The 25795-nt window shown below is 38.9% G+C and overlaps 2 protein-coding genes across 4 annotated transcripts in view; one reads left to right on the forward strand and one right to left on the reverse strand.

The window, feature by feature from the left end:
* The window catches only part of LOC126374401 (guanine nucleotide-binding protein G(o) subunit alpha), a 49780-nt gene that overhangs the window by 14847 nt on the left and 9138 nt on the right, over nucleotides 1-25795 (forward strand). For both annotated transcript variants that reach the window (XM_050021039.1, XM_050021038.1), the window contains exons 3-4: nucleotides 3452-3593; nucleotides 8881-9041. In XM_050021039.1, coding sequence (XP_049876996.1) covers nucleotides 3452-3593; nucleotides 8881-9041 — 303 coding nt within the window. The remainder of the gene's footprint in view (nucleotides 1-3451; nucleotides 3594-8880; nucleotides 9042-25795) is intronic.
* Nucleotides 9957-17654, reverse strand: LOC126374400 (probable cytochrome P450 49a1). Of its 2 annotated transcripts, XM_050021037.1 has the most exons (7): nucleotides 17606-17654; nucleotides 17422-17538; nucleotides 16252-16328; nucleotides 15386-15860; nucleotides 13485-13563; nucleotides 13098-13409; nucleotides 9957-11168 (listed from the first exon to the last, which is right to left on the reverse strand). In XM_050021037.1, exons 3-7 carry the CDS (start codon nucleotides 16325-16327, stop codon nucleotides 11043-11045), a joined length of 1068 nt encoding a protein of 355 aa, XP_049876994.1. In that variant the 5' UTR covers nucleotide 16328; nucleotides 17422-17538; nucleotides 17606-17654; the 3' UTR covers nucleotides 9957-11042. The 2 variants fall into 2 exon arrangements, with proteins under 2 accessions (XP_049876994.1, XP_049876993.1); XM_050021036.1 differs by lacking the exons at nucleotides 17422-17538; nucleotides 17606-17654 and adding an exon at nucleotides 17076-17177.

The following is a 25795-nucleotide window of genomic DNA, read 5'->3' on the forward strand; positions in this document are numbered from 1 at the left end:
CTTTTAGTTTCGCCCAAACCACTTTACTGCAACTACAATTGCGAGAATTGGAAAATGATAACAAAGTCTGAGTAGCGGTTCAAATTCTTAGAACTAATAATTATTGTTAGGCACGCACATTAACACAGTTTACAATTTCGCGTGTTGGGATTGTATGGCAGAATTTATCTTAAAAAATACTAAAATAAGTAATCAATAATAACATATCGTCTCATAGCAGTTTAGATTACTAAATAGAATGACTATTCCGGAGACATACAGACGGATCGCATTATTAGTTCGTAATAACCCTATTGTTCAAAGTTGTGAGCTAATCATGGTTAACGGGCTGATAAGCCACCTAAGTGATTGCAAGTTGTCCTCTGACAATGGCTCCTACCGCCTTTAGGGTAACAGGCCTGAGTTCTAGCACAGCCAAAATACTTCATACAAAAATCTCATTCTTGTGCCTCCTTACCATGTAAGTGCGAGGAAGACACACAGTCCGTGCGTTCACCCCCTTATTCAAATTCAAATTCAAAAATATCTTTATTCAGTAGGTAACATAGTTACACTTTGAATCGTAAATTTTTACATAACGAACGTCACATCCGCCTAAAACTACTGCTTACTACTTAACGGCTCACGTTACGGCCATTTAGATTTAAGTCAGACCTAGAGGGGGTGAGGTAAACCTTGCTCGGCGCCAGATACGAATTGGAGCGGGCGGAAAGTTTTATTATTCTTTATTCTGTGGTTTGTAGGTAGCTTTACGTTATCAAAGTCCGGAACACCTTACAGTTGATCCATATCCGGAGCAAACACGTGCCCAGACACATGTGAGCTAACAATGAAGCGGGCTTGGGAAACTGGCGCCACGGCAATGTTTTGATTGGGAAATTCGCTCAGCTATGGCTGGACTTAAGTGACGCGCATGTCAGATGGGCGCCGTTTCCAATAAAGGAAAATTGGTTATACATACATAGTATAGGGGTTGCCTGGAAGAGATTTCTATTTAGCAATAGGGCCGCCTATTATACTCTACATTTCTCTTTTGTTGTGTATTTCTGTATTTCCGGTTTATTCAATACAGTATTTGTTATGTTATGTACCAATGATTTTCGAAGTTGTTTTCGAATTCATTTTTGGGTTTTAAATGATTATCATGTGTTCAGCTGTGAAGGAAAACATCGCGAAGAAACTCACGTTCCCGGATTTTTTCGAGGCATGTAACTATGTAACCTAATCTGAAGAATTTAATTTTTAACGCTAGAAGATGATGACACCATGGATCTCCTAAATACTTTACCGAGACCCCTATAGTTGATAAGCCTCAAGTATTCAGAAGACAACTTGCAAGTCGCAGATACTTTTGATACGGATGATGGGTTATTAGCCCATCGCCCATCCAGTAATACCGACCTCATCAACCTTGGTGTCAGTATTACTGAGCCGCTAAAGGCCCCTGACATGGCTCATGTAACGACTACATACTTACATCAGTAAGTAGTAACCGGCACCAAGGGCTTAACTTGCCTTCCCAAGCATGGATCATCTTACAATCCAATAATAAGGTCCATAATTGTATAGTCCATTCAAAAATGATCTTCATAAAAGGTAAACAAACATGTTACTACAAAGAATGTTCGAATTTCACCTAAACTACCCAAAGTATTCTTCTAATAACATCCGTAGCACTCAATAGATGTATGATTTCTTAGCTAAATGTGAAATTAACGTAAAATAATTATTAAAAACACATTTTTTCATGTAAAAACAAAAATCAAACAAAAACTCACACAAAAAAGTTGACATCATAAATTCTTGTTAATCTGTGGCTAACTGTCAATTTGACGATTAGTGATGAGACATTTCATTCAGGTCAGGAAAACGAGTCAGTTCCGTGAATAACTTAAGTGAGTGTACTGTACTTAATAAGCCGAAATGCGCAGAAAAAATGACTTTCAAAGTGAGTTAGTATAACCACAAAGAAACATACAATATATATTTTAATATTATCATACAAAATATTCAAACAACCCAAGAGAGTCAGTTCATTTTGATAAAATAACTTGAGCTAAAATCAATTCAGCACTTCACTAGTATGCAGTTTGACACAGATAAAAAATATCGGCAGCCATATTTGTTTACCTTTTATGAAGATCATTCTTGAACGGACTATAGAAGGGACACAACCTTCATCATCATCAATCCCGATACAATGGATTGTGAGGTAAACCTAGTTCAGCCGCTGGTGGGGAGTGGACAGTTGCCGTTCTATACATAGTATTATTCCGTATTCTATGCCTATATAATTATATAGATACTAGGACTCCCACGTGCGCTATTTCCATTGGAGTACACGGTTCGTGTATTAATTAGTATTGCCTTCATATAATTCAGTTCTGTACAGAGTAATAGATTTTAGGCCGATGCCCAAAATAGACTCCTCATTTTGGGACACATCGTGTCTATTTCTGTCACCTACCAATGAGCATGATTATCAGTAATTTAAGAGCTCTTGTCGGTGTAGCATTCTCCATGTTACTTTTTAGGGAGAAATTGAACAGTGGTTTCCCTCTTGCCTTCCGCCCCGCAGTACTCTTGACGCGAGTGGGATGGCGCCCAGAGTAGTCTATTTTAAAGCCGTACTAGTACTCCTGTCCTCCGCCTCTGAATAGTACTGACAGTAATTGCTGCCGTCTGTCAGGTTCCAGGTTACAGTCCCTGCTTCTTGCCTCTTTCGTCCTGCAGTGCCGTACCGTGGTTTCCATCTCCGCCCCTGCAACTGTTGAGGTCTTCATCCATATCTCTAGGCAAGGGATCTACATTATACCCCGTAGGTCCCTATCCGAACTCAGCCACCATCTCACCCCACCCACCCCCGCGACAAGGACGCGTCAAACAGGAATTGTCCCAGTGGAAGGCAGAAAAGATAACTCTGTTTCCCCTAGGGCCGGGTTAATAGTCTTGTATGAAACCAAAACCAAAGGCTAACACTTTTATAATGTACAAATAATGATGCGTGGATCATGTTAGTGTACATTTGTTGTTTTCAGATATCTGGAAATCCTAGAATAAAACATGTTTCTATATCTATAAGGTGATTCGATTACAATCTGTAAGGAGATTCAACATTCATTCGAGTATTTCTAATAGCTGTGGATCAAAAATTGCGTTAAGTCATGGTTTGTGCTCACGCGAGATTTTTAATTACACACAAATACATCTGCATTATTGTACGTTTACACAAGAAACCATTTAAACATAAGTACATAAAAAAATAATATTCGACAAACTATTTTTTTGCCCGACTGGTGCGAAGCAAAAAGGACGGTTATGTGTTTGACTGATATGTATGTATGTGTGTATGCACGTCTGTTCCACCCAACCTAACTTCTATTCACTATTAACTTAGCATTATGTAGTACCTTACCTACAAATAACTAATGATACTTTATTTTGCCAACAGAATTATTCACGAAAGTGGGTTCACGAATGAAGACTTCAAACAGTACCGGCCGGTGGTGTACAGCAACACGATCCAGTCGCTGGTGGCCATCCTGCGCGCCATGCCCAACCTGGGCATCACCTATGGCAATAAGGATCGGGAGGTAACTTTTTTGTTCTTTTTTATCATTCGCTCTGGGTCTCCATTCATTTTTCCTGGCCCAGCTACCATCCATTCTAGCGATGTGCCTCGCCCATTTCCATTTGCAGAGGGCGCACTACCGGAGAAGAGGACAGGAAACCTATATCCAAAACCGGATAGATGACAGGGACAATTATGATATTTTTGAACATGCAATGGATGTAGGTACCTCTGACTACCCCAATTGGGAATATAGTCGTGAGCTTATGTTCACGTCACTAATTTAAGAGTCACGCTCATTCTTGTCTTCATTCTTGCCTATCAAAGGCCAATTCTTTCAATTGAGCTTATGTTATGTTTTTTGCACGATCGTGGGACAATTAGGCAAAGATCTACTTAGACGATTTCCTGCAAGCTTTTTCCCCGTAGTGGGACACTCGGGCTAGAAATGACAATAAATCATAATCTGCAATGCAAGGCCACAGAGCTCATAATGCCACAAACCTTACCAAAAACAAATCGAAACAACAGCACTTCATTATAAAGATCATTACCGAACCAATACAGAGCTCTTACTCTAATAACTAAGTAGTAAAATCGCGTTGCGTAAACGATAAACTGTATAGATTATGTGTCGGCCGTATTCTATAAATAACGGTCGGTTCGTCCGTCAAAAAATATTTGGATTGCACCGAGATCTCACTAAGTGCTTTCAGCTTCCGCCTGCCACGGCCGGTTATATGGAGCAGTCCCGTGGTTTATATTCCCACTACACTATCAAACAGGAGTTTTAACCTCACTCAATTTAACTCGGAGTTTGATCACCGCATCATATTCGCTAATACCTCGTTTGTTAAGTCGTTTATGAATCACCCTGTTTCGAATGAAGATTTGAAACTTTAGCTATGATGACGGGCATCAATTTTAATCAATACAGCTCGTCTAATGCCACGATGGACATTAGGATAATAAAGTCGTACATAATGAAAGGGAGCATGCATCGTGAATTGCATTCGCCGGGCGCCGCGCCGGTTCGATTTCATGAAATGCCTGCTGTATAGATCAATATTGCGTAGTTTATTCATGAGCTCGACTCCGCGGCTGCATATTCCCGGCTCTGCAGCATATTTGCTATACGTTCATTTATTATGTACGCGGCCATTGTTTGCCTACATATACGGCTACCACACAGATTTTGTTCTGCTTTACGGACACGATCGCTGGTGCTATTGATTCGTTCCGGCTATCGTCCTGTCGACAACCAGACGATTGTTATTGGAGGACGTCGGTAATAAAATGAAGTGCTTAACTCATCAACTACTTAAAAGCATGTGCGATATTGGCGATAGAACAGAGTTTACGTGTTTATCGGCGGAACTAGATCTCCTTGGTCTTCTCGTTTAACAGTTGTTATCGTGTGTGTAAAAACCTGTGTGGTGCTATGTCACAATCTGCTCGTCCATCTGCGGGGCCCCAGCCTCGAAGTTATGCTATAACGTCACGGCGACGTCACACGTCTTACACAACACTCGTTCTTTCCAAAGCCAGTGTAATTGTCTCGTCCATCATGACGCGTAATGACGTTGGTGTCGCCTGACATGAGTAAATAATGTATTTTCCATTTATCATATCGCCGCGATACCGAGGCAGCTGCCACTGATATAGTAAACCACGTTTTGCTTTTACAAAGCCTCATCAGAAAGGTATGCTAGGTTTATCAAACAACTGAATACCACTTTAAATGGAAACAAATAATATCTACTGTTAAAGTAGCAACTACACATACCCACAGGATATCGATCATAGTTCTCAGTACAGACTATTAGTGTTCCTAGCTATCGATCCTTACTTTGTACAACTAACGACCCTAACTGATTGTGTTAAACGTCAGTAATTTACTGATACTTTATGTACTGATACTTTATGCTTACATCATTTTCATGTAAATAATATTAATGCTCTATTTTTAGTTAGGTAATAAATCAATGCTACTGTGATGTCAAAGCGATCGGTATAATACCCAAGTATACACAATACAGTATCAATATCACAAGGGCTTATGCTGCAAAGTTAAATAAGCGCTGGTAAGCCGTTCATTGGAGCAGATTGATAACTTTCCGTAGTTTGTGCATAATAATTATCTGTGAGTCAGAGCGAGAAGCAGCGCTGTGTAAATGGCCCCGTACTTCAAAACGTTATCTGTGAGGGACGCGCGATGAAAGCGGCCGTCGTGACAGCCCTGTCTGGAATAAAACATGTCCAACAGCGGCTACATATGTACAAACACTAATGGAGACTCCGATGCCGGACCATTTGGTGTTTTGCATGAAACATTACATGGCAAAGTGAAACAGACTAATGTGTTCTAACCGGCTTCTTGCGCCCACCTGTAGATACCAGATAGACCCAAGTATACTGCTAGTGCTGGACTGTTAAGCAAAATTTCAAATAGCTTAAAAGTTCGTGTTCTAAAAAGAAAAACTGTCTAGTATTGATCAGCAAAAACTGTTTGGTAGCCTCGTGTATACAATGGATTGCAATTATTTACCACAGTTTCTTGGCAGTTAGCTGTAACGTGCCAATCATCTCTCCGGCCGTTCTGTGAAACGTCTGATTAGAATTGTAAACAGCTTGAAGCCACCTATTAAGTGTTATTATAAGGAACTGAAGTAAGGAAAACTAGCCGTTGACATGCATCGCTTGGGTTTATGACGATAGTTAGTTCGATGCTTCTAACGACGTTTTCCACGGTTGTGTACATAAACTAACTCCCCGAATACTATTGGAGATAGAATCAATATAAAGACAAACCTGCAACTATGTTAGTAATTATTCGTGTCTTAATATGTAAAAATATTATTAATTAGCTTGATGGGACGGGTTTCCAATAATCAGTAATAATATTTTTTAGACTAGACACTATGCGATGGATAGTCAAATTGGTCAAATCCGACAGTCAGTACAAAACGTTCTAATTTTGTCTCTTCGTCCCTGACCATGCATGGGACGGATTTTCCACGGTTGTGTTTAAGAGAATATCAATATCTAATGGATGCGAATGTACAGTGCGGTGGCAGTGGGGTGGGGTTGTGAATGGCTGCCGAGCCCGGGTGTCGGCTCGGCTCGGCGCGCATGCGCTTTTAGAGTCGGCAAAGACGGCGACTCGTCCCAATCGCCACGGGTAGCGAGTAGCGATGGGTTCGGAAACTTGGTACATGAGTTTCTGATGATATTGATAAATGCCAAACATTTTGATGTTAATAACAAATAAGCACCTTTGACATGCCATAGAAAGATATCGCATTTCTCAAAGTTAGTTGCAATATTAGCAGAAAACACGAGTACGAGTTTTGATTTGTCAATCGCCGCTATAAACATCGAGCCAGCGAGTCGTCTTACCAAAGCAAGCGGACAAATCGATGAATCTCTTTCACACAGGATTTGAACGTTTCTTGAAATTAGAAATTGTCTCACCTTCCTGTGAAAGTTATAATTACACTATATTTCAAGTAGGAAACCCAGAGTAAAAGCATAAGCTTGTTGTATGGATTATTTACTTTTTGCATGAAATTACACGCCGCGTTGCGAGGAAATTCTCATTTCCTCTGAAAAATATGGTCCGCTCTTTCCGTTTGTCTTTGTTATTGTCGCTTTCTCTTCCTAATTTAATCTCGGCCCTTTATAATCCTATTTCTTACTTAGACTTTTAAATGTTACCTGCACGAGTGAGCCATGCTCTCGGGCTCAAAATGAGTTTTCGTAACAGAGTGGACTAAAATTATTTTGTTATTTTTTATAATATTTATTTGAATTTCTTAATATGTTTATTATAGTGTCTAGAGTTGTGTTTAGTAAGGCTAAAAAGAACTACATAAATGTCACATAGTGAAAGACTGATTTGGATTTACATGATCAGATACAATAATATTAAAGTTCTTGTTTGCTCGTATTAAAAAATAAAAGTTTATTGTACGCAATTCAAGAATGCTTGTGTTAGGAACTTGGGAGTGTCTCGTTCCTACCCTTACATTTTCAATTTTCAGTTTGAGTCGCATTTTTGAAATATACAGGGTGTTAGTAACATCACAACGAAAACTGAGGTATGATTCGGACCATGATTCTGAGCTGATGTCAAGTGGAATTTTCCGTCGCAAAAATACGGAACGGAAAATAATTTAAAAAATACACTAAATATTCATTAAATTTCCGTCTGGAACTTGATATCAACTCAGAATTATAGTCTGAATCATCCCCCTCATTATTCGTTACGGTGTTACTAACACCCATGCGAACTTATATGGACATCTGTACGTACTTGTAACGTGTGTTTAAGTGACATCGTAACGAATACTGAGAAGGATGAATTTATCCTATTATTCTGAGTTAAAACCAAGTGGAATTTTCTATCTCATAAGTAGAGAATTGAAAAAATAAATTAAGTAAACAAAAAAAAAACATGAATTTTGCGACGGAAAATTCCACTTGATATTAACTCAGAATCATCCCCCTTAGATTAGTATTCTTTACTAACACCCTGTATGTTATAGTTTAGTGTTTCACATGAAGTTTCTAAAGAAATTGCGTATAGAAAGTGTTAGTAACGACCGTTGGAACATATCCGCTAAAAGGACAGCTAATCTCGTTAGAGAATGAACTCTAACACTCGGTTACTTAACTCCGAGCCATGGCTTTACTTAAACGGCTTTGCTTTGACACCGTTTACTAAGACTACGAATCACTTTGATTTTTAGTTCTGCTGAGTGAGTACTTGTAAATAAAACACTTGTAGTGTTGTAATATGTAAAGAACCGTTTAACATGTAATATGGGAATTTTGCTAGTTTTTATATAATGTTAAGAGGAATTCTTTTTTTTTGGAAAGATAGGAAAATTTATGTGAGCGCCGACCCCAACTATCTACAAACATATCAAGTTTTGAAGTCTAACATTAATCAAGCCTTTCTTTTAATAAAAAAAAGTTTAGTTTATGTGATAATACATATGTCAATGTTTAGGGCTTGAAAATTACTAGCTACTTATATCTATTGATATAGTTACAGTTACTTCGTATCGCTCTGTCTCTTCAGTCTACAAGCTACCGAATACGTTCTGTTAATCAGGGTAGGCTGATACTAGTATTAGTTAGTTATGTGATACTATACAGTATCTCCACCTTGGTGGAGTATTCTTCGCACCCTCTTCGTTTGATTGAAGGGAGGCCTGTCCCCAGATGTGGGACGTATACTCGTATGTATAGGCTGTTTATGTTTGTCTATCCATTTGAATGTTAACCAAAGCCCCTCATTACAGAGCGACGGCAAGATGGTGTTCGACGTGATCCAGCGGATGGAAGACACGGAGCCGTTCAGCGAGGAGTTGCTCGCAGCGATGAAGCGGCTGTGGGCGGACGCCGGCGTGCAGGAGTGCTTCGGCCGCTCCAACGAGTACCAGCTCAACGATTCCGCCAAATAGTAAGTATTTGCTTCACGTTCGTTATGCTCTCCTGGTACTCCTGGTGAACTTCCCGCCACTATTTATTGAAGAAATCGAATACTTCGGCAGATTAATACTTTTGTAGATGTACGAGTACAGTCATGAGCAATATCATATACCCACTTGTCCCTGTCGCACTATCACATTTGACATTTAATGAGACTTACAGTTTAATTTGTCTAAAAAGTTAATGTGGCATGGTTTCAAAGTGTGATATTAGTACTCGTGACCGTACATTGCTTATAATTTCCTGTAACCACGGCACAGTAACAACGTCATGCGCGGCGCGAATCATATCGAGAGCTTCCACCAATAACCGTACAATGTCTACCTACGTGGATAGTATTCACTGCGTCTATTGGTCGTAGCCCTCGATATAATTCGCGCCGCGCACGGCGGTGTTACCGTGCAGACCCAGTTGGTACATTAATAAATCCAACAACGACCATGTAAAAAATACCGGTATCTAGCAGCTGAAAGTATCAAATTTGATATATACTATTAATCCGTTGCTACCTATAATAATGAATCACTATTTTTACGAACGCCGATTGCATCATGGTCAGCGACATATCAGTGATCTATCGTTTGAGTTAGTTTGTATGTACATAATAATGTTTCATATTTACCCGTATCCCGCCTCTATGCTATTATATTAAACATACACAATAATAATAGGCTAGACAACATATATTCTGCTTTAAGTTTGTCTTTGTTCTATAATCCGCTTAAATATGACACATTAAAACTATTAATTATAGGCTAAGTACAAGTTATAATTTAGACTTTATTTAGTATGTTTCAAAGTTATAAGTACTAAATATATCGCTTACTTAAAATCCTTTCGATAATAGGAATAAACTTCAAAACTTGAATGCCTTAAGCTATTTAGAACTAATTTATTTACATATTAAACATACGTAACTACTTAAAAACAAAGTGAACAATGTCAATCTTTATTAACTTTGGCGTTATTGCAACTTGTTTGGGCTGTTTAATTTGGAATTCAACACAAATTCTAAAATTAACAAACTACAACAAGTTTTAAAAAGAGAAACTCGAACTAGCTATTATAACCAGTAATCGTATTATAGAAGCTAATCTTATTAATTAATTGGGACGTTAACAGTATATTGTAGAGCTACTAATACTATCAGACGTCGGTATCAATGTAACATCTACTGAAAATGGTGCAACATTATTATGCAGTCTTCTTTCTTTTTAATTTTATTTGAATGAAGCTTGATCTTATGTACCTTTGACCTACAGTTGGAACTTGACTATCAAGTGTTGGATCATTACTATTTTAAGAAGGTACACGCAAGAAATAACGTTTTCAAGTAAAATAATGTCATTCGACGCATTAGTAAATTGTAAGTACATGAAAAACGTATGGCAGACTTTGAAGCTCCCGTATCGGACTATACAGACACGAACGTAAGTGTCTCGCAGACACTGTTTACAATTTTATTTTTTTAAACGAGTAGACGGATGCTATAGTGTCATGAGGCCTATCATATTTCAAATCAAAAACACTTTATTACACAGAACTTAATTTTGAAATGTTATGATTGTGAATTTTAAATACTTAATAAATTGTAATGAAGGCACGGTCATGGTCAATCAAATGATAAAATAATTAAAATTACAATTAATCATATTTTATATAACGATGATGAAAAACGTAAAAGTCTTAAAAAAAAAAACAATGTCGTACCTTTTTCGAAGATGTACAGTCATGAGCAATAGCTCATGACTACGACATTGTTTTTTTTTTACATGATATTTCATGTACCCACTTTAGAACCCTGTCGCACTATCATATTTGACGTTTAATGAGACTTACGGTTTTATTTGTCAAAAAGTACATATTAGTGCTCGTGACTGTACTATGTTCACATAATATGTGAACTTATGTGAATCATATTATGATTTATATTAGCTAATTAGTTAGTCGTATATCAACTACCTAGTTTCTGTTAGTTAGCTAGTGATGTTTTCCTCGGTGTGAGTGCGAACCTCAGTGGCTCGTTGGGCACGTAAGTGGGAGTCACGCTGTAGGTTAGCTCGCTGTGCCGCCACGATACATTGTAGCGTTGAAATGTCTGGAACAAGACACCATCTGTTAAGTTTTTCATAACGAGTTTTTGTTCTTAGAAATGAGAGATAGAGGGTATCAAAACAGTTTGTAATAGTGCTGCAAAGAACTTTAGGCTTTTAGCCCTTATTTTAAGACTAGACTGTTAAATAAAAAGCTTAGTAGGCTAAAAACCTATAAAGCCATTTAGTACTTGCGGTTAGGCTAGGGTTAAGCCTATTCAAGCCTATTGGTTATAAGCCTAAAGGCCTTAAAAAGGCCTAACCTTGTTTAAGACTAATTTAATAAAATAAGACGCTCAAAAAGCCTATGAAGCTCTTAGACCTTAAGGTTATTTAGGCTATACATACAGTCCCTTTCTGAAGTAAAAAAAGTAAAAGTGTGGGTGGGTACAACAAACTTTAAAAACATATATACCTACACAAACACTGTGAAAAATTGATTTATTGTTAGATGCACAACTAGCTAACTAACTATGAATATTGAAAATAACTTCTTACTATCAATTAGTATGGAAATAGTCTAATAATTATAGTAATACGTAACAGCACGTCCTGTCAGCCCCATACAAATTACTTACGCCAGTATTATATAGTACTCTGTGGTAACAGTATAGTAATAGACTATTAGGTATATTAGGTACTTAAATGAAAATATACTTGATCATAACAATTAGTTTTTATTTTACATTGATAATGGTGCTAATTCCTGTAAATACCATCTAATTTTATTTTAAGTTATATCTGTCATTTTCTTATCCGCCGAAAAGGAAAGGGACGGGTAATCGACAAGCATAAAATTTATGGAACACACGTCAATTTTAAGCACAAATCTAAACCAACCGTCTAAAAATTTTACATCAGTCAATAACCCGACACGTTCATTTACTCATTCTTCCTAAAATTAAGAGCTGTGAATCATCCGTCCCTTTCCTTTTCGACGGATATGAAAATGACAGATATAACTTAAAATAAAATTAGACGGTGTCTCCAGGAATCGGGGCCATTGATAGATTAAAATCAACTAAGTTCTAAACTTACTAAGGTACTTAATTGTATTCTTTTAAGTGGTTTTTAGAAGTTTTTTAGCGAGAGTTCTTGGGACCTCGGAATGAAACCAGTCCTTGAGAAATTAACGTTTTTAATCAGTGTAGGTCACTTAAATTAGGATAACAAAACTATTTTTCGCGGCGCGCGGGGTGGAATTTTCGTATCAACTTATCAACTACTCGAGAATGTAGCTTTCGTAACGGGCCGGTAGGCGGCGCTCGCGTCGTCCGGTAAGACGTTTCGTTTCTCGCGCTACAGTTTATATTTAATTACTTTTTATTTAATATTTTTTACTAAGGGACTACTACCAGTGATACACAATTTCAGACAGTCCCTCAATATTTGTAAAACGTGGCGAAAACAACCGATTTTTAAGGCCAATATCATGTGTGAATTTTATGTAGCTCCAATAATATTATATACATACGTATCGAATTGATAACTCCCTTTTTTGAAATCGGTAAAAAGGCTTTTACTAAAAAATGATAATAAAGACTCCAGTCCCAAAAAGCCTACTACTTTAAAAAAGCTATAGGCTTTTTAAAAGCCTACTACATTAAAAAGGCTATAGGGTTTTTTAAAGCCTACTACTTTAAAAATAGCTAAAAGTTTTTTAAAATGACGAAGCTTTTAAAGCCCTATTTTACTGGTCTAGTCCCAAAAAGGACTCGGTAGGCTGAAATTTAGGGCTAAAAGCCTAAAGTCCTTTGCAGCACTAGTTTGTAATTAAGAAACCATTGCATAGAAATGCTTTGTAAATACGCATTAAAAGAGACAAGACTAGCAAGTTTGTCTACCTCGTAAATTAACATGCACTAAAATCTTCCAATCGTTTCCTTATCAGATCAAGTATATAATTATGTATTCCATATAAAATACACGTTTACCTTAGCAAGCAAAAGTTGTAACTCTGCTTCGGCAAACCTCTTCCCGATGCACATTCTTCTGCCGAACCCGAAAGGTAAAGAGGCAAACGGATGTATGCCCACTTCCTTCTGTCTCTTCCATACTGACGACGCCTGGGCGTGTGGACAGCTAGAGAACTGTGTTGTGCCAGGTTCGGAGCTCTTCACGGGACATTGTGGTTCCCTCTTCTCAATGTCACGGTCCCTCAGCCACCTCTCCGGCACATACTTGTCCGGCGCGGGAAAGTATCGCTCCTCATTCGACAGTATGTAATGAGGAAACACTACATGCGACTGAAATCATACATATGAGCTTAAAAATGTACAAAGTAAACACGTAAATCTAAACAGAATTATTAATAACCTCACCCCTTTGGGCACTTCAAATCCAGATATTACTGCGTCAGATTGGATACAGCGCCCGTTTCCCAAAATAACTGGTTTAATTCTGTAAAAAAAATATGTAAATATATATCTTTATTTGACATCTTTGCTTAATAGGTTACGCGATAAAAAACATTTTTCCATCGATTGACGAAACACGTGTCAATCTTGGGACTGTTTAAATAACAAGTTTCACTGCATTCCTTGTCGTTCAAAGGTTCAATATTACATAATGGCGGGCTGCTTGCAAGTGATAATAAGTGCGTAGATGTCTCGTTACGTGTCGCATTGATGCGAGACCGGTCGATGCGAGCTGTCAATTTCAGCTTGAACGATGCTTGGCGTTATCAGTGCGTGAGACAGAATACTGGCATAGCTTGCTATATGCATTAAAACATTACACGCCGAATAATGATTATGAAACCGTGGGTCAGGGCCTCACTGCTTACGTACATGACGAATGCAACTAGCAATAAACATACCAAAGTTTTAAATGGGTCGATAGAAAATTGATAACGAATTTCATGTGTTCAACGCGTTATACAACTTGTAGTCTCTTTATGTTTGCTATAGGCTTGTAAAGAAGCGTTACTTCCATTGTCGATTGTAATACAAGACGACTGGCCACAGTGATATTATAGTCATATTATAACGCGATGATCCACGTATATTTTCAACTAGGGTGGTATCTACGAGTATTGTGGTTTATACCAGTGTCGGGTATACGCTAGGGGCTTGGTCCAATTACCGTCTATAATGAATGCATAATTAATGAGTTTAAACAACCGTTAATATGCGACAAAAATACGTCTGAGCTACACTTAATTAAGAATTAATAACAAAATTGTCATTGCTTAGCTAATAATAAATTCCATTCGCCGCGGTTGTTTGTTATTAATTATTATTGATGATATTTTTAAAACTAAACGTGTCATTTTGATTTTACAATGGGGTTATTTTAGACGTCTTAAGTCTGTAAATCAGAGTAGGTCGTTAAATAATTTTATAGCTAGTGCCATTTTATAGTTAGATAAACATTTCCGTATCACGCGAAGTGTGAGATTAATTGGCAAGGAGTCGATTGAACGAGTTCAACAGTTGTAATTAAGAGAGTTAAACGCTTCAGCTTATTCCGCGAACGTCAATATAGGGCGTCAAAACCGCAAAACACCGGCATCGGACGTATGAGTAACGATCTCCGCGTGACGTCATCACCTAACCTTAAACGAAGCACGGAAAAATAATACAGAGCTTATTCATAAATCATATTATTAACATTAGTAGATAGCTGCCTACTTATTTAATTTACTTAATAAGTAACTAGCAAAGGCGGCAACAGGCATTTTTAGAACTAGTACAAGACTAAAGTTTCAAAGCTACAAAGCAATAATTTATTAAAGGCAGTCATTGTTACATTTATATTTTATATATATAATAAAGTATACTTCTTTTCATATTATATATTTTGTCTTTAGTAGACTTTGAACATGAACAGTCAGAATAATGTAAGACAACATTTTGCCTATGCTTATATAAATTTTACTGAGCTATAAATTAAAATTTGGAGGTCATTGTTGATTACGCTCGCTCGACTGTGGTATTATCGGTGTGACACAGGGCGATACGTCGGTAGGCCTGTTTGCAGCGGCGCGGGCCACATTAGGCGCCTAATGTCAATATTATGCAAACTGCTACCGTGAGATACACTCATGTGCCGAGATAACAGACTAGCGAGGGTGACTCTGCCAGCAGAGAAGCTAAAGAAAAATTACCATCCTTCCGAGTGCTGCGGAGCAAAAATACGCCTAGGCTTTGAATGATAATGAAGAGAATATCTGTGAACTCGGCAAACATAGTAAAGAGAACTTTAAAAGTTCGCAACTCACCGTAAAGCCTCCTTTATGCAAGCCCGGAGATACGGTAGTTTATCCAGGTCTTTGCTATGTAAAACGCGGTCCGATGGGAGGTAACTGTCCAGTTCCTGTTGCAATCTCTTTTGTGCTCTGTCATTATTTGCCAATAAGTACATGGTGCTCGCTGCGGCGGCCGCGGTGGTGTCCACGCCCACTAATAGCAGATCTAAGGCAAGAATCGTGGCAACTTTTTCGCCGGATTGCTTCGCTATTTGTGCGCAAACTCCTTTGTCAGTCAATCTTCTCAGGCATAATTCCCTGAAGACATCCAGTGCTTCAACATAGGTATTGTAAGCTGGCGTGGCGTATATCCTCCATAATGGTGCAGAGAGTTCCAACTCGGGAACGCTATGGAAGAACCCGTGGATGCATCGGATGATCTGCTTTGCCTCGGCATCGTTGTCACTGAGACACCCAAGTCTCGTGCCTAGTGCCCAGGCTCCTACAGCTAAAACAAATTAAATAACTCATAATTATGAGAACTAAAATCTAACTATAATCTAATAGTACACTGCATTGACGCAATAATTTTTTTTATAGAAACAATAACACAATTTATGGCGTTAAATGCATGCAAACGAAGTAATTACTCGGCAAATTCAAACTGTCGACGGAGAAGAAGCAAATACTCCTATCTTACACAGACCTAACTGTAAGATAGGAGTATTTGCTTCTTCCCCGTCGCTGTGTTTGTTTTACGTGAATATTATGCGCGTATCGATCGATTAGTTACAAGCAGACATTGTTGGCTTTATTGCAGCGGATTAGCTCTCGTAACTGCCATTATTGATAACGTTGAATATTAGACAGAATGGTTACATGCATCAATCGGCACTTACATTCCAGAGCCCATTTGTACAGCTCAGTCAGGAAGTCATCTGGCAGCTCGCGATTGTCGTCCACTAGGCGTTCCATTCTAAAATACAAACTGAATAAATTTTCTTTTCCAATGATAATAAATTTAATCTGTATTTATTTATGTTATATAACGTTCACGTTGTTAAAAAGACGCAAGGCTACCCTAATGTATAAAAACTCGAAAGATTAATTCACGAAAATAATGAACTTTTTATAATGAATTAATATTTTCGACAGTGATAAAATAATTAAATGCAAATTATGTTGCTTGAATTAAAACTGAACGGAACTACTCTACTGAAACGCGGTGTTTTTCATTGAAAGAGGTTTGTTGTTCCGACCAGTGAGTCAGTAGCGGGGCTCAAAACAAATGCGCAGACGCCGTTGTTTTAAACGGGATGTGGTCATTAAACCGAGATTCTACTGTCTGAGACCACAACACGCTTTATAAGAACACACTCTATAAAAGCTACATGAAAACACGTGTTACGCCTTTACGTTTAGAGTTGTTTTCATTCCACCTGTCATTGCTGTACACAGAAATGCAAATATAAAACAATGTGAGTGCATACCGCGAAACTGTTGATCTACTTACTTTTTGCCGGCGAATTAACGAGCCGTCTACTGTATGACGGGTTTACTTTACTTATTATCAAATGTTGCGTCAGGGGTTTAAAAGCGTTAATACATTTTACTGTCGGCCACTATGTAATCTGATTCGGGTTATCAAAAGAAGATCAATCGCGTGCAATATGGTATTAAAGTATCGATTTGATCGTATTAAGTGACTCATATATGGACTTACCAGTTGTAGCGGTTCTTAGAAATGCATATCACAAATTCTAGCAAAGGAAAGCAATCAGTGATCTATTTTTGAAATACTCTATCGATTAATGTTAGTGTCGGGACTATATGGTTGTTGGCACAGAGTTTATTCATAACTAAGCTTTACAAATCACAACGATGTTCGCTACGTACTATTTGATATCACAAGGAGTTTGTATAATGTCAATGGAACGACTATATCCATATATCACGAACGTGTCACATTTACCCGAAGATAAATGTTGGCAACGCAATCTACATTTCTGAATCGCTCTCCCGCTAGATATGTATTTTATGACATGTGTAATAAATGGTAGATGAGTTACCTGCAGACGAAGTCGTCGGCGACGTCGTCTAAAGCTGGCACCGCGGCTCGTGCTGCTTCGGGAGCCGCCACAGCTTTCGCAACCCGCGATCTGAATCTGGACCATGGCTCTCCATGCCTGAATTAAAAGCTTAGTTTCACACACCTAGTAGTTACAATTGAGAGATAGTTAATGATTCACTTACACTCCAATAAGACCGGGCTCGTCACCGAAAAAGTCTTTCCTCAATTCCTGTTTATAGTGTTTGAGACACGGCGCCACAGCTCGGTGCGGCATGGCGTCTTCACGTCTGTATATCCTGGCGGTTTCTTCAGCACAGAATGGGAACACGAGATCGGGGTGTCCGAATAGTTTGGCTACTTTAGCGGCGCCGCCGGTGCCGGCTAGAGCTCTTAGGGTCCATAATGTTATGTCTAAGGCGCGGGTTCGCCAGGGTTTCTGTCCAAGGGCGAACCGCCAGGAGTTGCCGAGTATGGGCAAGGGGCGGGGGCCCGGCATGACCGTGTAACACCGTGCGTTGTTCATCGCGTTTGGATGACCATTGGCGACTGCAGCCCCTTGTTGCTAGCTAGTGGGGCAGATGTTACGTTTTCAGCGGTGTCGTAACCCACGCCCGCGCCACCGGACCGCGTATCGGTGACGGCTGCCAGTACACCACACGTAATACTTCACTAGCCGTCTAACTGTAACGCAGACAAGCCCATCCTTTACTGGGTCACTTCGCACCAGTGTTCAAACTAAACTTATTTGACCTATTTCAACGTACTGAGTATCACAGATAACATTCAAATAATAATTTATTTCGGACAATTCAAATTACATAAAGTCTTCGAAATAACTTATTAACATTATCTCGTTTAAATATCGTTAACGAGTACGTGAAAATGGATGTATAACTAGCCACACCATAATACCTACCTTTATATGGTGAGGGTTAAATATTTAACCCCAATGTATAACAATTTATACAAAGATATAGCTGTAAAATGGATATTTGTAATTTTTTTCCTGTTATGTTTTTTCGTTTTAATGACGCGATTAGTTGCTGTAGGTTTGTTTAGTAGAGCTGCATTTAATTAATGCTATTCTACTCACATGTGCAGTTTTTTGTCAACAAAACAATGGTTCCCATTTAAGCGTGATTTAGAAGCGTAGAAAGGGATTATGTATTCACTTGAAACATTTCTGATGTCACTGTTCATGGTTAGAATTTATTATATTTGGTTGTTGCTACCTGAGAGGTTGGCGTAGATTTAGCGTTATCGTTATCGGGTGTCATTGAGAAGTTATCAGGAGAACGTACGCGGTTGGACCGCCGGTCGGCGAGAGATGAGATGGTTGGCGATGCTTGCGATGTTCGCTATTGAGCTGGAGCGGAGCCAGTGACGTCACACTCAATTAGTCGCTCCCTCAATGGGAGCTGCGCCCGCGCCGATTGACTCGTCCGGTCGATGAATATTTGTACGTTTATCTTCCGCAATCACATCGCTCAACATCTACCATCTATCTATACCTAACAAGTCATGAACGTAGCAACACCATAAGTGGCATAATATAGGACTACTTAGCACCGTAACAGAGTTGCCATTTTAATACACAATCAGTTATGTATTTAATATTCAAATTACGCCGTCTGCTTTGTTTATTAGTGTCTGGTGACGATTTCAAAAACTATATGGCGTAGATATTTGTTGTAGCAAACACGCCTTGGGTATTTGGTGCATGACGAAATGGTGTCGAATGTGATTGTTTAACTTGTTCAAATATGTCTGTTTACACCGACGTAAATTAGCGATAGGAGCTATTACGAGCGAGAAGTAGTGAACTATGACTTGCATTTCTAGTTGGATATTCATAGACCTAGAGAACCTTAGAAAAGAAAGTAATAATGTACTGTTCTATTCTAACTCTTTTTCCCAAGAAAATAATAAATCTGTCCATATTCTGAAACATTATTAAAAATTGAAATATGTTTTATCGAGTAAATGTTACCCAAACCAAAAAAATATATTATAAAACTGTTAAAACTTTACTAACCGTACATGTTACATAGTAACGACGGGATTGCAGATAAATTATCTGAGAACTTGATTATACGGCAGTATCATTTAACGCATATTGAAAGAGCATCAGTAACTCGATAAGCGTGTGGTTTTGTTTGATTTGTGCGTGCAGCGACGCGTCGACGGATGTTGTAGCGCACAAGGAACTCTTTGTCCGAAGATGATTACTCTATCTGCCATGTTCGTCTCGAATCACGGGCGGAAGCGTTATCGCGACTCGTCTCCTTATCTCTCAGCTTAGCCTTACAACATCGACAGATCTAACTGTATCTACCTGCACCTGACAAGTTAAAAGACTACTAGACATAGAAACGACAAATGTCATAATGCGACAACCACACAAACGATTGCTTTATAAACGACTGCGCCAAAAGATTTATTTGTTGTAATGCAGTGGTATCAACATGACTTACATATTTCATGTTTGCGGCAAACACATGAATGTTTCTATTTTCTTGTGCGTTGTACATCAGTAGATATGTTCCATCACACTGGTGCAATGTGGAAATGCTCATGCATAACCGTGCATCCACTCTCATGTTTAAGAGGTTGGAAAATTGCTACTTGCCGTCTCCGAGCGTACGTCTATACGGTTTGTTGCGGAATGCCCCTTGCGGAACGCACGCCAACGCTTTCAGAAACTTATTATCACTACACAGAACTTCAAGGTTCTACACTCGGTCTCTATTATAATAAATTTTAACAACACCCCCCAATTGTGTCTTTCACGACTATAGTAAGCACTTTTCACCGGTTTTAAACATTCTCACTCCACTGTATTACTTATTTAACTATATTATTTCATCGCCCTCTTCGTGAGGATTCATAATAGTAAACAAATATAGACGCCCGTTCCTTATCCATTAGATTCGATTATTGCCTCATTTGCCTTCAACAACATTACCCTATTGCCGATTTACGTTATCGACGCGGGCTAATTCGTGCGTGTGTATAACAAATTCTGACTCTGCGTTAGATTACGGGCGTAATTCAAAAATATAAGATCATTAGGAATAGGGGTTGGTTTTGTCAAGACCTTAATTCGTGAATGTTTTATTTATGAGCCTGTCGGTCAGCATTACACGGCTGAAGCTTAGATTGTTGTGTCGGGAAGTACATTGCTAATGGCAACCCTCCTGATATTTAGGTATTGATTACAGATTATATTTTGTTCCATTACGTTTGAATGAGCTTTCGGCGCCGTTGAGATCAATGTTGAAATGTTAAAGTCGGGTCAATTTGGGATCAATTAGGTACTTTATATGTATCTGCCCAGGTATTTGAGGACGTCATTATAGAGAACCATTTCGAAAAACGCTACTCTTGTGTTGTGCTGTCATTCTGAAAAGGAAGACATAATTTGTGTAAAGCAGTCTTGTTAAGACAAGGATCTGTAGACATGTTGTATCTATTTCTAAAGTCAATTTTACCAATATAAACTGGGCTTTTCTAGTTAAATAGATAGGACAAGTGTAGTGGCAGCGATTGCATCGCTGCTACCGCCCACGAAGTGTGCTAGTGAATGCGTTAGTACGCCGACGACGGATTTATGTGGCGATCGCATGTTCCGGAAACTCTAGCCCGATGCTCAGACCCTGAACTGTGCCCTCCAACACCTAATCTACGCCGCCCCGCTGCGAACTATTCACCTTTCCATGTTTCCTTAATTATGCTACATTGGGTGACAATTTTTATGTTCCATTCTACTCTACGCCCCGATCAGAGATAATAAAAACTTTATAGTGTTCCGCGATGCTTATCATACCGGTTATATAGTAGAAGTCGACTTAAATGTTACGTTTCTCTAGGATAATGGGTTGGTAGTCTGTCACTATACAATTACCTCCAGATTTATCTTCTATATAATTTGTTTGTATATGAACAATATCTGGCCGTTAGCTTGTAGATCTACTCTGAACATACGTATCGTGTTCTACTTTCTGAAACAAATCATCCCAATATTTCCATCGCGTCGTAATGTAACGGAACGCTGGCCGAGAACATATTTATTTGCTATTCGTAATTAATTTGATAGTGTCTGAGTCTGCATATTTGTTTTTATGGAACTAGTTAATATTGCGAAGTGTTTAGAAAGTCTAAAAATAGATGGTGTTTTTCGAGTGTAATGTAATAGGTACACATGAAAAAAAAATAGGGTATTATAAAGTTTTTCACTCCGTACACATTTGTCGATGAGTTTTTGCTAGATCATAATAGCAGTATTTCTGCAGGGCCTGATTTGAGTTTCTTTTATCGAGATTAGGCTATGACTGAGCTTTGATTTTGTAATAGTCGTTGTATGTAGCAATTTTACAAATGAAGCTGCTGTTAACTGGAACCCTCCGTCTGATATTTATTATTGTGCATCAACAAGGAACGCTTTGCTAGATCGATGCAGAATATCGTGCGTGTATCATCCCTCGCAGGGATCGTGCGTGAAGTGCGAACATATTGCGTGCGGCTGCGGGCCGCGGCGGGCGCGCGGGTCCGCGTCGGCGCGCCCGTATTGATCGCCCGACCTGTTGCCGGGCGGCGCCCGCCGGCTAGCGCTCCGCAGCCAGCGAACAACACCCGACACCCAACCAACACCCCAGCACCCGACACACACACGCACAGCACACATTATGCATTTCCCATGCCTGCACTGTCTTACTACTGCATTACGAATTCTGCACTCTTAAACATCTTACTCTGAAACCAAACAGAATTCCCTAAAAAATATCTCGAATAAACATTTTATTAAACTAATACCTATTCAAAATTCTCACTTGAAAATACTCTGTGATTCATTGTTTTGTCTTTTATAGATGAAAGAGAAAGTATCTACAATATCAATAGTTAGAAAGGAACGATCACTGGGGTGTACGATTCCGCCTGTTCCGAATGTAATTCATCCTTGTCTACTGACCCAGTTAATGTTGACACGAGTTTTGACGTCAGCGGCGCTAGGACCGGCGCGAAAAAGCCGTACGAACTCGGATATTTAGCGTGTCTTAATGTTTTATATAATATTAGATAATTATGACAAGAATATAGCGGGGAAACTGAAAACTTGGTCGCGGTGAGCGGCTAGCACTCGCACTGAACCCTCGGGAATCAGTTCGGAGTTTATTTATCTTGTAACTCCCCGTGACGTAAGTCTGGTCTGATCTACGTTAATATGGATCGCGTAACGGAACATTAATCTGGCCACTTTAGTTTTTCGCGTTGGCTGATGAGATTTCAGCATTCCTAAGGGAAATGAGAGAATTTTTCGAGGAATCGGAGAAGTGTAAGCAAATGGTATTTATAAATTATTCATTTAGCGTTTTGGTATGGCACTGCAGTATAGGACTAAAGGAAGGTTTGGTAGAGGTCCTCGATGTTGGCCGCGGGCCAGCGCGCGGCGTTGACATTGAAAGCTACGAGTGCCGCGGCTCGCCCGAACCCGGCTTAATGGCTTCGCGGAGGCTTTGTTTAAGCTACTCTTGAATGAAACGCATGTCTAGGACTCACTTCTAATACGAGTGTTATGTGTTGGAAACACTTTTAATACGGGGTGTTTCTACTAACGGGACGATTGTAGATCGATTTACTTTAGGAAAAGCTTACCACCGAGTTGCTTTTTCTATAACGCATTGATTTAAAATGTGAACGCTTACAGAAGAGCGCCACACCAAAATTGGACGTAATCCGTGTTGGTTTGTGATATAAGAAATGTAGGTCTGTATTGTATCTGAAATTAAGTTCGTCCTGTCAACTTGCATTTAAACTTTTTGAATTAGAGTCCGGATGCGTTTCAAAATAAAATGCTTTCATTTGCCACATAGGGCAAATACCTATACTAGATCGGGCGCGCTACGGATCATACCTCTCTACCACACATTGGAAGGACACCCACACCGGATTCATTTTAGAAAAGTTACATACATACGTTTACGCCTAATTCCTTTGGGGTAAGCAGATACCACGAAATTCCACTCAATACGATCCTGACAAACCACTTTGCTCTTATCAGTGTCTTCACGCTTGAAAAAGTTGGAAAACTTAGTTCCTCAAATTGTGTCAACTTGGAATCCAACCCATATTTTACCATAAGCATATCTGGAAGACTCCAGAAAATGTCAGAAAACGACAGCATCCTCAAGTACTCACAGTATGATGTGAACTTGTCTAACTTTCTATCTGGCAGGCTGCCAGGCTGCCTCGATCCATACTCCAGAGATTGCCCTTGAATTGCCATCTACGCTGACACCAATCATGATACCCATTTACGTTTTAATTGTAGGATATATTTCGTTTCTTTTAGACTTTATAGATGAAGGTATTGTGAAGAAAGTAATGTAGTACGCTCTACTCTATCTCTCTCTCTCTCTCTCTCCTTGGCATTTATTATTCGCTCCTATCTTATCCATACTGTTGTAAAAATGGAATAATACTACTACAATGTCGTTAGCTTTTTTAGTATTAAATAATATATGGTTCTATAAATAATATATGATTCTATAAATAATAACAAGGTCATACTAAAAGGTCAAACGTATTTAGGTTTTTCGGTTTTATCATTTTATAGTTCCTCCTGTCAAATCAAACAACAAATAAAAATCCTTACCCTCAGTATTCACTCACTTTTCACCTTCACAAAAGAAATACAAATCGTACCGAATCAGAAATGTAGATGGCGCTATACAGTGTTGCCTTCGTTAAAGCTTCTAATTTCATGGAGATGCATCTTTGATCTTTGTTTTTGGGTATAAATGATGACCCTTGTTGTTACACCCATGCACAACACATCTCCACACATTATTCAAATCAAATTAAATAGAAGATTATGTATAGGTAGCAAACATAATTCTATACGTATGTGATTCAAATATCAAGCATCAATTATTTTATATATGCCTTTGCCATAATATTTTTGAATAAATAAGTACCCGAGCAATGTTAAATCTGTACAGCGCCATCTATATTTTTTTTGGGAACTTATTCTGGATAGTTCCTCATTCAACATGGCGTGTTATTTAGCTATAGAGCCGCGTCATTAGCCGAAGTTGGGCTACGGTCGAAGCATTTAGCGCGAATATTACAACACGAGTACTCCTTGCGAACATAAGGTCTTCAAATACAGAGGCGGTATCGGCAGCGTTGCGATGCGGGAGTTAGCGGAATTTCGCGAAAACTGGGCAAACATATTTTTGTATTTATGTACTTTTCGATTGCGGTTCGCCTATGAACACAATGAAAACTTGTTGGTAACCGATAGTGTGCTAACGCGTGCACACGTGCGCGTACAAAGTGTGCTAGACATGCACAACAACAACATTACATAGCATTACGCCTGTATCCGCAAAGGGGTGGGCAGAGTTGTATAGTAAAAATAAAATAATATTCATTTATTTCTCTTTTAAATACAAGCAGATAATAGTGGATAGGACTTCCCAGTACTTATATACACTTACTCCTCGCCAAGTATGTTTAAGTCCCATGTAATAGGGGACGAGCCTTTTGCTATGAACCGAGGACAACTCCTGGAAACCACGTGATACCTAGCAAATACCGTTCCAAGATTATAATGTTTTTGGCAAGCTCTTGGCATCAAAAAGGAAGTGACGAAGCGACAAAAATCCTCACTACCGAACCATTCCTGGTGCCGCCTCTATGTGCATTGAGTTGGAAGGGACAAAAAACTCGCGTGACATAAATACGAGGTTTTTATTAAGCGGGAGGCACCCTTGCTGCATTGGCCTTTTGCACGCACAGCTTTTAAATACAGCTACGAATTCGCCAGAGCTATTAAGGTTTTTTACAAGTAACGTTCACGGTAATTGACGGTGAGAAAGCAGTATTGTTAGGGGATTCTGGTAAAGTTATGTCATTATTGTCGTTGTAGACGATTGTTTATTAATTGAAGTATGTATTTCACATAAATTTTATCTAGTGTTATAATTGCGTTGATTTTTTAGGTGCGAACTTTACATACGCCTCCATATTTGCAAATCGTTATGTCAAAGCAAATAACAGTCCAGTACTCAGACATGCGTTTTCATAAATAGATACCTCTGCCCTTTAGTCGCCATCGAAACAGACCAGCCACGTCAAAGTTCGTCGCTCTCGTGACCTATAGTCGTTCCGCTAAAAGCCTGTCAAAAACAGTGTGAAGGGTTCTTACCCCGTAATGCTGAACAATCGCGTGTTGTCTGGGCGCTCGTTAATATGTATGCGGTGGCACCGTCCGCACCAACTAGTTGCTAGCAGGGCGATGCTTTAATGTACTTATCTTGTGGATATCCACAAAAAGAAATATAACTACAGATAGTATATTTAATGTAATT

This window comes from Pectinophora gossypiella, chromosome 17 (assembly GCF_024362695.1).
Source record: "Pectinophora gossypiella chromosome 17, ilPecGoss1.1, whole genome shotgun sequence".
NCBI lineage: Eukaryota > Metazoa > Arthropoda > Insecta > Lepidoptera > Gelechiidae > Pectinophora > Pectinophora gossypiella.